At 47.2% G+C, this 13185-nt stretch overlaps 1 protein-coding gene across 7 annotated transcripts in view; it reads left to right on the plus strand.

Moving 5' to 3' along the window:
* Positions 1 to 9491: 9491 nt before the first annotated feature.
* Positions 9492 to 13185, plus strand: part of SFSWAP (splicing factor SWAP) — an 83406-nt gene continuing 79712 nt past the window's right edge. For 2 of the 7 annotated variants that reach the window (XM_014787191.2, XM_087423477.1), the window contains exons 1-2: positions 9492 to 10020; positions 12576 to 12745. In XM_014787191.2, the coding sequence (XP_014642677.1) occupies positions 9803 to 10020; positions 12576 to 12745 (388 nt within the window). In that variant the 5' untranslated portion in view covers positions 9492 to 9802. Of the gene's footprint in view, positions 12180 to 12575; positions 12746 to 13185 lie in introns of all 7 variants that reach the window. The other 5 variants (XM_004430080.3, XM_087423476.1, XM_014787192.2 and 2 more) reach the window with 5 other exon arrangements.

Consider the following 13185-nt stretch of genomic DNA (forward strand, 5'->3'; position numbering starts at 1 on the left):
CTGAATAACAAAAAAACAAACAACCCAATCCAAAAATGGGCAGAAGAAAGGAACAGACATTTCTCCAAAGAAGATATACAGATGGCCAATAGGCACATAAAAAGATGCTCAACATCACTAGTCATCAGGGAAATGCAAATCAAAACCACACTAAGATGTCATCTTACACCTGTTAGACTGGCTATAATCACCAAGACAAAAAGCAACAAATGCTGGAGAGGCTGTGGAGAAATGGGAACCCTAATCGACTGCCGGTGGGAATGCAAACTGGTGCAGCCTCTATGGAAGACAGTATGGAGATTCCTCAAAAAATTAAAAATAGAAATACCTTACGATCCAGCTATCCCACTACTGGGTATCTACCCAACGAACCTGAAATCAAGAATCCAAAGAGGCTTATGCACCCCTATGTTCATCACAGTATTATTCGCTATAGCCAAGACATGGAAGCAACCCAAGTGTCCCTCGACTGATGAATGGATAAAGAAGATGTGGTATATATACCATGGAATACTACTCAGCCATAAAGAAAGACAAAATCGTCCCATTTGCAACAACATGGATGGACCTGGAGGGTATTACGTTAAGTGAAATAAGCCAGAAAGAGAAAGACAAACAGGGCATGATTTCACTCATATGTGGAAGATAAACCAACACACGCACAGATAGAACTGTTGGTGGTTACCAGGGGCTACGGGGGTGAGGGGGTGGGCACAAGGGGTGGAGGGATGCACTTATATGGTGACTGATAAACAATAATGTACAACAAAAATTTCACAATTTCACAAAAATTTCACCAAAAAATTTTTTATGCAAAAAAATGCATTAAAAAAAACAGGCAAAACTTATCTACCATGATAAAAGTCAGGGTAACAGTTACCTTTAAGAAGGAAACAAATGAGTATGTCAGGATATATGGAAAAGACTGTAATTTTTAAATGGGCAAAAGATTTTAGCAGACACTTTCCCGAAGAATACATCTGAATGGCTAATAAGCACATGAAAAGATGCTCAACGTTAGTCATTAGGGAAATGTAATCTAAAATCACAGTGAGATCCACATCCACTAAATGACTAAAATCAGGAGTTGACCATACCAAGTGCTTGTGGGCATGTAAAACGTTGCAGCCATTTGCAAAACAGTTTGGCAGTTTCTCAAAAAGTTAAATATAGAGTTACCATATGTATTAATTTCCTACTGCTGCTGTAAAAAATTATCACAAACTGAGTGGCTTGAAACAACACAAATTTATTTTCTTACGTTCTGGAGGTCAGAAGTCCAAAATGAGTTTTGTGGAGTTTTTTACTGAGAGAAATTTGCCCTGAGCTAATATCTGTTGCCAATCTTCCTCTCTGTTTTTCCCCCCTCCCCAAAGCCCCAGTACATAGTTATATATTCTAGTTGTAAGTGCTGCTAGTACTTCTATGTGAGCTGCCGCCACAGCATGGCTACTGACAGACGATGGTATGGTTCTGTGCCCGGGAACTGGACCCAGGCCACCGAGGAGGAGAACACCGAACTTTAACCACTAGGCCATCAGGGCTGGCTCCAAAATGAGCCTTAAGGAGGCTCACAGCAAGGTGTGGGCAGGGTTGGTTCCATCTGGAGGCCCCAAGGGAGAACCCACTTCTTGCCTCTTTCAGCTTCCAGAGGTCACCAGCTCCATCACACCAATCTGCTTCCCCATTCACAGGGCCTTCTCCCCTGACTCAGCCGTTCCCACTGCCCTCTGATAAAGGCCCACCTGGATCATCCGGGATAATCTCCCATCTCAAGATCCTTAACTTAATCACATCTGCAAAGTCCCTTTGGCCATATGAGGCCACGCTCACAGTGAATGTGTGCACACCGATTCACTGACTTATCTAACAGGAAAGATGAAGGGGAAGTTCATGACGATAGAAGACAGGAGAGAGCCCATAATCAATCGTCGACGGACTGTACAAATGTAACCACTTTCCTTTTAACTCCTACAGAGCAAGCGTATCAGGCTCAGGTAATGTCTGGTCCCAAATTTATCATGACAGCTCGACTGAGATGAAACAGTTCACAAATGGGACTCCAGAGTTAAACCAGAATCAACGCCAATTGGTGAGTGAAATGATGACCGGGAACAGTCTGGTGCAGAGTCAAATATATGTTCTTCTATTTTTTTTTTTTTTTGCTGAGGAAAATTGGTCCTAGGCTAACATCCGTGCCCATCTCCTTCTATTTTATACGTCCAATGCCTGCCACAGCATGGCTTCATAAGCAGTGCATAGTGTGAACCCCAGGCCACTGAAGTAGAGCACTCGAACTTAACCACTATGCCACCGGGCCAGCCCCTATGTTCTCCTATTTTTAAATGGTGAATCCGCACAGTTGGTAAATGAAGGAGACCACAGCCTCGGGTAGACGTGGCTGAGTCCACGACAAGGGCCAAAGCTTTCCCTATCCAGGGTACTGCTATCAGGAAGGGAGACTGCCGGCTGTACATGTGAGTCAAGCATTGGCCCAAGTCGGGGAGGAATGTGAAGCTGCTTCCAGGAGTGAGTCACCATGACTGTTCAGAGGCTTTCACTCTGAAAACTGGATTTCAGAGGAACTAAGGAGAGAGGCTACATCAAAAGATGTATTGGATATGAAATAGGCCAGAAAAAAATGAGAAAATTGGAGATTATGCTGCCTATTTTGTTATTTTATTTTTGTGGTTGTTTCTGAATCTAAAAAATAGTGCTGGGTGAGAGAGAAAAAGGAAAAATAAGAGACGTTTGTCTGGAGTTCAGGTTTTTATTGTTGCTATTATTCTTTTGCTGAAAGAGTGCTTTCTCTTCCTGAGGTTTCAAAGCTTCTGGAAATGACAAAATAGGAGAGGGGTGGGGAGGAAGATGAAGAATCAATTGTTAAGGATTGAATGTATGAGTTATCTTTGTCTTTACAACAAAAACAAAATTCCCTTTACCAACCAACAGACACATAACTGTAGTTGGCACAACTCTGTATTTTTCATCTTCAAACACAGTTGTTAAAATACCGAGTTGAAGGGGACGAGCCTGGGTCACACTGCAGCTGAGATGCTTTCACATCAAGAACATAATGGCAGAGGTGGGCTGACAGGGTTGTGTTCACACTGCACAGTACGAGAAAGCGTCCTCCTAAGAAAGTCCTACTTATAAAATGTTCCAACAGAACAGATTTATTAGATGTCTGTCTCCCCAACTTAACTCGGGGCCTCTCAATGACAGGGACCACCGACTCTCTCATTTCAGCGCTGAGCACAGCACACTCAGCCACGGCAGGACAGCTGCCTCAGTGGGCAGGAGCCCAGGCTCTGGGGACAGGCGGCCAGGGATCTGTGACCTTGGACAAGTTAATGAATGTCTTCGTGGAAGACTGAGATCACATAGCACCTTCTTCATGAAGGGGTTGTTAAAAAACAAAATTCAACTGAGCAAATTTTAAAGATCTTATTGGCTTTATTCAGTGATTCGTGAATTGGGCAGCACCCAATCTACTAGACAGAAAGGAGCTCCGAGGAGCTGCACAAAATGAGACTTCTATAGGCACAAGGGAGCAGAAACAAGGAAGTTGTACCAGGCAAAAAAGTGAGTGGGTTACTGCAAGGTTATTTTCCTTTAGGGGATGGCAGGAGTCTCTCGGGCAGATTACCTAACTAACACTGATCAGGGGATTCCTGATTGCCTGGTTTAAGATTCCATTTCTGGGAGAGCCAAAACTGTAATTAAGTCTTGGTTTGGTGACATGGGGCTTAGCATGAAGGACTCCATTTGGGGCCTGTTGTCTTATTTGAACAGGGCCTTATGAGAACTAATGGGTGATACACGTGCCCAGGAGGGCGCTGACCTGTCCTCACATCCACTGCCCCCCTTCTGCTCCGTGTCACAAGAGGCTCAGCCTGCAGGCTAAGTCTCCAGGCTCCCTTGCCAGCTGGCTTCTGCCTCTGTCCAGCCCACGTTGACACTGTCTGGGTGTTGGAGCGGGGGAGACACCCGAGTATTTCCATTTCAGAAGGCCTCTCGTCTCCTGCGTTATCTGTAGCTTCTTCCTGGTTCCAGCTCTCTCGGGAGCCCCTCCTTCACAATCACAGCGTCCAGCTCCAGCAGGTATCCCACCCCAGCTCTGAGAGCACCATCTCAACCCGCTCCTCCAGCCCCAAGGGTGGTAGGAGGTTCCAGCTGTTGTTGGTCTCAGGGTTGCCTCGCCTAGTTCCGTCTTCAGCAATTCCTAGGCCTTTATTACTAGTTCAGGGTATTAACTTTGTTTTTCCTGGTTGATAAAGTGCTTGATAATATGAGCTATTATTTTTAACCATTTTCAGATTTGATGCCCCTTCACAGTAATCACGTGTTCCCACGCCCCCCACTTGATGATGTATTACGAGCAGGAATGATGTAAATGTAGCAGCTGTTGCTATTGGCCCACCCAGTGCCCATTCGTCCCTTCTTTGTTAGCAGTAGCAGCTTTAGTTTATTCAAGGAGACAATCCATCTCACTAAAAACACGGTATTCTCCAGTCCACGTCGCTGCTAGGGGCTGCTGTGTTATTTGCCACTGAACAAATTCCCAACTGACAGACAAGGCGTCATCATTCATTTTTGTCCACCTGGAGATACAAATACAGTTTTCTATCACCCATGAGTTCACAGTCCTGTGAGATGCACTCAAGTCCCTGACACATAGTAGGTGCTCAGGAGAGATGCATTGACTGATATGCTTTTTCATAACCCTGAACCCAAACTGGGACCCATGGCCCAAAATAGGATTTTCCTGATTTAGTGCATTTTTCATAGGAACTCTTGCAAATGTACAAAAATCAATTCACATTTAGTTGAAAAGGACAAAATGGTGAGAAGATGGACTGACCTGGAAATCTAAACCATTTAGACCCATTTTCTATGACTATTGACTTCCAAAAACAGATCATCTCTTCACAGACTCTGCCCGCCAATGTAGGTGATTCTAGGACGGAGGTATTCCTCTGTGGCCTCCCCCGACACAGCCTGTGACTAGTTACCATTCACGGCAGGGACCTTGTTAGGTTTACCCCCACTGACACATGAAGTAATTGGAGATCAAAGCCAGAGCCAACATCAACAGCAACGAAAACGGCTGCTATCTGTCACTACTGCTGCAAACCCACCCTCACTCGAAGACTTCAGGTGCATTAAAAGGCGTGTATTCCCGTGTGGGAAGAATACTAATGTAAGCCATCTGCCACTTCAAATTACAGAATAGGAAAGAACCTTCCAGATAATATAGGCAGCTGTCAAACTTTTTTTTGTTTTTGCTGAGGAAGATTCGCCCTGAGCTAACATCTGTCCCAGTCTTCCTCTATTTTGTACGTAGGTCGCCGCCATAGCATGGCTAAAGAGTGCTGTAGGTCTGCCCCCTGGAACCGAACCTGGGCTGCTGAAACAGAGCTCCGAACTTAACCACTAGGCCACAGAGACGGCCCCTCAAACGTTTTTTACTATGATCCACAATAAGGAACACATTTTACTTTAGGAGAACACAGTAACAACTTACACCTGAGATGCCCTTTTCTTTTACTTTTTAAAAACATTAAAGAAAAATGCACTCCAGTTATGAACACCCATGTAACTACCACTCAGCTCAACAAATAGATGTTTGCAGCATATTAGAAGACCCTTGGGTGGTCTCCCCTGGTTATAATCCCCTGCCTCCCCCTCCCCCACCACAGGTAATCATCTCTCACATTCACGTTGCTTCCCTTTTCTTTAAATTTTTACCACTTATGTATACATCTCAAACATTGTAGCTTAATTTCGCCTGTTTGATTTTTATGATTGGTTTTTTTTTTTTTAGTGAGGAAGACTAGCCCTGAGCTAACATCCAATGTCAATCTTCCTCTTTTTTTGCTAAGGAAGATCGGCCCTGAGCTAACATCCATGCCCATCTTCCTCTCCTTTATATGGGATGCCACCAAAGCATAGCTGGACAAGCGGTGCATCGGTGCGCACCCGGGATCCAAACCTGAGAACCCTGGGCCACCGAAGCGGAGCGCGAGCACTTAACCACTTGCACCACCAGGCCGGCCCCTATGTTTGGAATTTTAAGAGCACAAAAGTACTGTTTGTACTTTTCTCTTGCTCCCTTTGCTCAAAATTGTTTGCAAGATTCACCCATGCTCCTGCTTGTAGCTACAGCTCATCCATTTTCATTGTATTATATCCCATTGTGTATATAAATATACTCCAATTTATCTATCCATTCTACTGTTGACGGACACTTGGGTTGTTGCAGTCTGGGGCCGTTCAATTAACGATGCTACAAACATTTGCGTCCAGGTCCCCTGCTGCACTTGGGCTCAAATTAGGGACAAGTGGAATGGCTGGGTATTGGGTAAGCATAGTGAACTTCACTAGATATTGACAAACAGTTTTCCAAAGTGGTTGCACCAATAAACAAACTAAATAAACAAAAATAATAACAAATGAAACAAACCAAAAAAGTGGTTGTACCAATTTACACTCCATTAGTAGCCTATGAGGAGGCACATTGCCCCACATCCTTCCCCACTCTTACAAATGTCAGACTTCTATTTCTGCCCATTTTTCTGGTGTCACAACGGTATCCCATTGCAGTTTTGATCTGCATTTCCCTGGTAACTAACAAGATTAAACTCCTTTCCATGTTTATGGTCATTTACATTTTCTTTTTAATAAAAATCTGTTTATCTTTTACCCACTTTTTAATTAATCTTTTTCTTGTTGATTCATACAAGTTCCTTACATATTCTGGACAGCTGACTTTTGTCAACTGATATATCTTCTCCCACTCTGTAGCTTTCTTTTTTTTTTTTTGTGAGGAAGATCAGCCCTGAGCTAACATCCATGCTAATCCTCCTCTTTGTGCTGGGGAAGACCGGCTCTGAGCTAACATCTATTGCCAATCCTCCTCCTTTTTTTTCTCCCCAAAGCCCCAGTAGATGGTTGTATGTCATAGTTGCACATCCTTCTAGCTGCTGTATGTGAGACGCGGCCTCAGCACGGCTGGAGAAGCGGTGCGTCGGTGCGCGCCCGGGATCCGAACCCGGGCCGCCAGTAGCAGAGCACGCACACTTAACCACTAGGCCACGGGGCCGGCCCAGTAGCTTTCTTATTCACTCTTTTCTATGGAGTATTTTGGTGAACAACAACAAAAAATGTCCTAGACAAAACGTTAGCAAATCAAATCCAGCAACGTCTATAAAGAATAAAATATCATGACCAAGTTAGGATTATCTGAAAAAATTCAAGGTTACCTTAACATTAGAAAAATTTTGGATATTTTCTTGGATATCTTCTCTTCCCTTCATGCTGGTTACGAGCCTCTAAGTTGATTTCAGGACCACTAGCTGACTGCAATTCAGTTCAAAAACCACTGAGCTAGTTCAACACCTGGCTCCCCCTCCCCACCTCCTATTCCTTCCCCCAACACATACCCTGAATGGTCCCACTGCCCTTAGAATTCAGGCCACCTTCCTCCCCAAACCTCCACGATCTTGCCCTGCCTGCTTTCCAGCCTCCATTCTTGCTACTATTCCCTGACCCTGAAAATGCTCTACTTTACGTCACCTCTAGGCTCTGCCTGGAACTCAGTCCACCTTTGGCCCGGCTGTCTCCCACACCCTCCCCAGCTGCTTAGACACCATTTCAGCCAGTCATCCATCCACCATCTTCAGATCAGGCTTCCTCCTTCCTTTACCCTCCCATTCCTTTGGTCTAAAAACACACTCAGGCCAGAACAACAGACATCCTTAATTATCAGCTCTAAGATCTCCATCAGCTTTCTGAAGGAGATAGTACCATCCTATCCCCATTTTACAGATGACAAAACTGAGGCTCAGAAAGAGAACAGGACTAACTCAAAGTTCCACTGGAACTGAAATCAGTTAGCAGTGTGACCCAGGTCTTCTAACTCCCAAGCCAGGCTGAAGAAGCATCTGTACAGGGTCTGAAGATTGTTCTTCCAGAATGCCCTCTGAGGTCAAAGCAGCAGTGGACCTTGGCTAGCAGTGTTAGCCTTATTCTGCTCCCTGAACCCAAGGGAAAGCTCAAAGCAAGCCCAGCACCCCAAAAGACCAGCACATGCCTGGGGGGCAAACAAGGTCAGACTTATCAAGTAAGGGACAGAGATATGGTACACTCCCTCGATGGCAGCAGGGCAGCCCTGCAGGGCCAGCTAGGAAGATGGCGTGGTGGTGCTCAGCTGCCGGCCCACTCATTCTACAGATAGGAATCAACATTTGGCCCACCATGTGCCCGTGCTATTCTAGGCACTGGGGATGCTCAGCGGAACCCAACAAAACCCCTGCCCTCCTGAAGCCAATCCTAGTGAGGGGCTGCACATAGGATGTAACATGAGGTGTGAGTGCTCCCAAGACACACCAGTGAGGGGAAACGCTAGACGGTGTGGACAGCCGCAGCCGGCGGGAGAGCCCAGCCCGAGTTAGGACCTGGATGAGGAGCCTGTCACATGAGAAGCCAGAGGAGTGCTCCAGCCAGAGAACTCAGAAGAGCAAAGACCGTTAAGACGGAACTGCTGTGGCTTAATTTTTAAAAACCTATTAACGTTCATATAGGTTACCTCATTTCCACCTTCCTAGCAGAAAGACGGCACCTCTGTCTTACGGAGAAGGGACGTGGCCCCGAAAGAAGGGCTATCCTGCTGCCGTAGTTTTCAGTCCCAGCACAGAAAGGGAGCTCTGGTCCCTAAGTCAGAGCCTTTGCACACCTGCCCCGGACTGTCTGGCCCGGAATTGCAGGCTGAGCTAGAAAAGCTGGAAAGCCCCTAATGGAACCACAGGTGGGAAAACAGGCCCAAGAAGAACCTTCTCAGCAAAGTCACCCACATCCAAGTGACTGGTCTCCCAGAAGGGAGTCCCCTCCACCGCCCCCGACCACTTTTCTCCCACATGGGTTCCAGGATGCTTAAGTCCCCTCACCGCCAGGGACTTCACAGCTTACTAAGCCTTTTGACGTCCACCAAGGAAACCTCCTAAGGTAGGCAGGATGAGGGTCGTGACCACGGGGACTGAGAAGAAACTGGGGCCTCAGAAAAGCGAAGCGACCCGTCCTGGGCAGGGCTTGGTCTGGCCCCAGCACCCCCCGCCCCACAGCCCCCCAATCTCAGGATCCACAGTCCCACAGCCCCCAGTCCCACAGCCCCCCAGTCCCAAAACCCCCGGCCTCACAGGCCTGGCCCCAGCACCCCCCGCCCCACAGCCCCCCAATCTCAGGATCCACAGTCCCACAGCCCCCAGTCCCAAAACCCCCGGCCTCACAGGCCTGGCGCCAGAACCCCCAGCCCCACAGCCTCTGGCCGCGGCGACAGCGGGCGGGAGCCGCCCCTCGGAGGCGCGCACACGGCCCAGGCAGCGCGCGCTCCTTCCGCCCGGCGCCCCGACCCGCCCGGTGCAGGCGGCGCGCGATCCGGCGACGCGCTTTCGCCGCTGCTCTGGACAGCCGCCTGAGAAAACCAACGCCAAAAATGCGTTCTCCCCCGCCGACAACAGACCCTACCGGGTGGCACCTCCGAATGGGAAAGGCCGAAGCATAAACATTTTCTAGCGGCTCATTCGGCTCCGAGGAGTAGCGAATCTGCCGACCCTGCTCGCCGGAAGTAGGGCTGCCCATCGCCGGAAGTTTCGCTCGCTCCATTTTGTTGCCCGCTATGGCGGCGGTGCCGAGGTTGGGTCCGGGATGCGGCGCTTTTGACTGAGGGGATAGGCCAGGCAGAGGCATCGGGGACTTCGGCGCGGCGCAGAAGAGGAGCAGCCTGGACGCCGGGGACGCTGTCATGTACGGCGCGAGCGGAGGCCGCGCCAAAGCCGAGAGGAAAAGCGGCGCGAAGGAGGAGGCCGGGCCCGGCGGCGCCGGCGGTGGGGGGAACCGAGTGGAGCTGCTGGTCTTCGGCTATGCCTGCAAGCTGTTCCGGGATGACGAGCGGGCCCTGGCCCAGGAACAGGGACAGCACCTCATCCCCTGGATGGGGGACCACAAGATCCTCATCGACAGGTCGGTTCCTCCCCCCACCCGTCGGTCCTCCCCCTCCCTCGCCCGCTTAATTCCGTCTGATGTTGACTTGATGGCCAGGACTGAAAGGGGGTTTCTGGAGCCAGCGGGGATTCGGGGGACCCCCGCCCCTGTCCCCACGTCCCCTGGCTTTTGGGGGAGGGGACAGTGAAACCTGCCTTAAGGCACTGGCTGGAGTTGCGTGCCGCGTCTGTCGCCGGAGGGATCGTCTCTGCTCCCGCGGCCCCTGGCGACCCCTCGCCCCTGTCGCTGGGTTCCAGCTGGCGACTCCGCGCGCTGGAAGCTGCCCGAGCCCCGGGCCTCTGCTGACCGGCGCTCCCGCGGGGTCGTGCGCCGCTTTCCTACGAGCTCGGTGTGGTGGGGGGGCAGCCCGAAGCGCCGCACCCTGAGGCCGCGGTTAGAAACCTCTCTCGGACCCCGTGAGTCAGCCTCGAACCTTTCACGCCCCCAGCGCCCTCTGTGGAGCGCCCGCATTTTGCCGGCATGACATTTGACACGCCCGGCTCCTTCTCCCCACTGTGATAATTCGGCGAGATTGACAGATTCAGGCCAAGGGTGAAGTTGCCGATCAGTTGGAGGCTGGTTGACCTCGTGCGGACACTGGCCTTGCTGTTAGGGACCGTGTTCTTAGGGCTGGTTTCATGACCGCTTAAAACTGAAGGGTGGAACCGGGGTGCAGACGTGCTTCTTTTCAAATCAGACTTGCTTTAGGTAATCACCCTGGAGGGTGTTTAGCCACTGTGGGCGGAGGGGTCCCGGGATTGGGATTGCTCAAGACGTTTGATTTGAAAAGGATGGCATTACATGATGTAGGTTGTTTGCTCCCCTCCCCTCCCATGTTTTCAGGCCCCCTTTTCTTCTCCTCCTCGGAGTTTTTTTGTTGTTGATTGGTTTGGGTTTTTGCCAGTTTGGCAACTCCACTTCTGGGGCCTGGGACTGAAAAGCTAACGGTGACCAGCCATTAAACTGTGGAATAGTCTCTCCGAGTGAAGGAAGCCCATCGTTTGAGACAATTAAAACTGGATTCTACAAAGCTCTGGAACATGACTGTAGGGATGACCTCTGTGCTGGCCACAATGGACACATTGATGACCAAATAGGCCTTTTTCCACTCCTGATGTTTGTCTTTGGAGTTAGACCTAGACAGCAAGGACTTGTGAGGGGAGGGTTGCCAGATCAGGCCTGGACCTGATGGCTCCACTCGCTGCGCAAACGTGCTGTGCCTTTAAACCATGGTTCCTGTTGAATAGTGTTGCCTGAACTATCAGGGAGCTTGCTTTTCCAAAGTCTTACTTGTGATATTTATTATTAAAGTTCAGTGAGCAGTGAAGTCTGAGCTCTTTATACAGTTTTCCATATCATTCTGTACCTGATTTGAGTTAGGTCTTCCAAAACTATCGGGGAGCAAACGCTACACATGTATATGTGTAATATTTTTAAATAATGATCTGCATTTGTAAGTTAAGGAGGTTTACATCAAAGTAAAATTAATTTTGAAATTTAATAAAATGCAATAACTTGGCTACCCTGGAATTTTTGGCCTTTTTTTTTTGTAAATGTCTTTTTTTTTTTTTGGTATCTTTCGGTCCTCGTGACAAAAGTCAGCATTAAAAGATGAGGCAGACTTTTGTTTGTCTCTCTACATTTGTTTTTGCAACTCTGAATCTGAGTGTTGTAAGTAAAATTTGCTAACTCACTCATTTATTATCTGACGGTTGCACATTGACAGCATCTTCGGTGAATCTTTGATGTTAAAAGCATAGCAGAAAGTGCTCTTTTTATTCTTAATCTGGCTAAAGTACCTATTGATCCATGCAAATAGACATGGATGTGTCTTCATGTGTATTGTTTCCTGGGGGTAGAAAGTTCAGAAGAAAATATTTATACTGCGTCTTCTAATAGTTTTGCTCTGTTTCCAGTGAACCTCCTTAAACTGCATGTATATGTCACTGTTCCTATGTATGTGTGTCTCTCTATCACATAACCCAGCACTTATTTCCTCAGCCAAGTGGCTAGGGGGCGAGCCTAGCCAAGATTTTACCTCCAATGGACGCAAGTTTCTTTGGTGAAGATCTCTCCTGAGAGTTCGGGACTAGCAGAAAGAAGCGAGGAAATTTCGACCGTTTGGTTCTTACGGATAGGTATTTATGTATTTGGTTTGTGTGAATGTAAGCTATGATATTTGACTTTTCAGAAAAAAAATTTTTTTTTGCAAATGGCATTGAATGGTTGACCAAACCATGAATGGTAAGAATTACCAGTGAAGTGGATACCATTTATGCTATTAAAGGATTGTTTACCTTTAATTGTAAGTTTGATCATATTATAGAAAGGAATTGACTTTGTTAAGATAACTTGAGTTTAAAAGTAGACGAGAGATGATTAGCCAAATTCGGTATAAATCTGAGAAGCGTTTTTATGTTTGTTTTAATATTTTTATTTCTTTATTTTAATTGGTAAGTATCTATATAAAACATCACACAGACACCAACCTAGACATTAATTTCTTTCCATTGACCAGCGTGTTCATATTACAGATATGATGGGCGCGGTCACCTGCATGACCTTTCTGAGTACGATGCTGAGTATTCCACATGGAACAGAGATTACCAGCTCTCTGAAGAGGAGGCACGAATAGATGCCCTGTGTGATGAAGAGAGGTATTTAGCCTTGCATACGGACTTGCTTGAGGAGGAGGCAAGGCAAGGTACTGCTCAAGAAAAACTTACTTAAGCAACAGACTTTTTAAAATTTTTTAAGTATTTAAAAATTTACTCCCATTCATTTTTTTATACTCACTCTTTCTGATATTATCTTGACAGTACCCAGTGGAGTGGAAAAACAGGAGTCTTTGCGTTCTGAGAGGACCTCAGGATAGTTTATATATAGAGCCACAAAGAATTTTCCCAGCTTTTGAGGGCAGACTGGGATTTGAAAAAACAAAAACCAAACTCTTTAACTGTTCTTCTTTAACAGTATCGTATAAACTAAAATTGATGTTCTTGTCTTTGCCTTAACAATCTTTAAAACAGTTCTTAATCCCCAAATTTCTCAGCAGGAAGAAATTGTCCACAAAAGACGTGTGTTCTGCTATCTGTGGTAAACATGTACTGGCAAAAGTACATATTGATAGATGTGAAGTGTGAA

This window comes from Ceratotherium simum, chromosome 35 (genome assembly GCF_057802395.1).
Source record: "Ceratotherium simum simum isolate JZ-2026a chromosome 35, ASM5780239v1, whole genome shotgun sequence".
NCBI classification, from domain to species: Eukaryota; Metazoa; Chordata; class Mammalia; order Perissodactyla; family Rhinocerotidae; genus Ceratotherium; species Ceratotherium simum.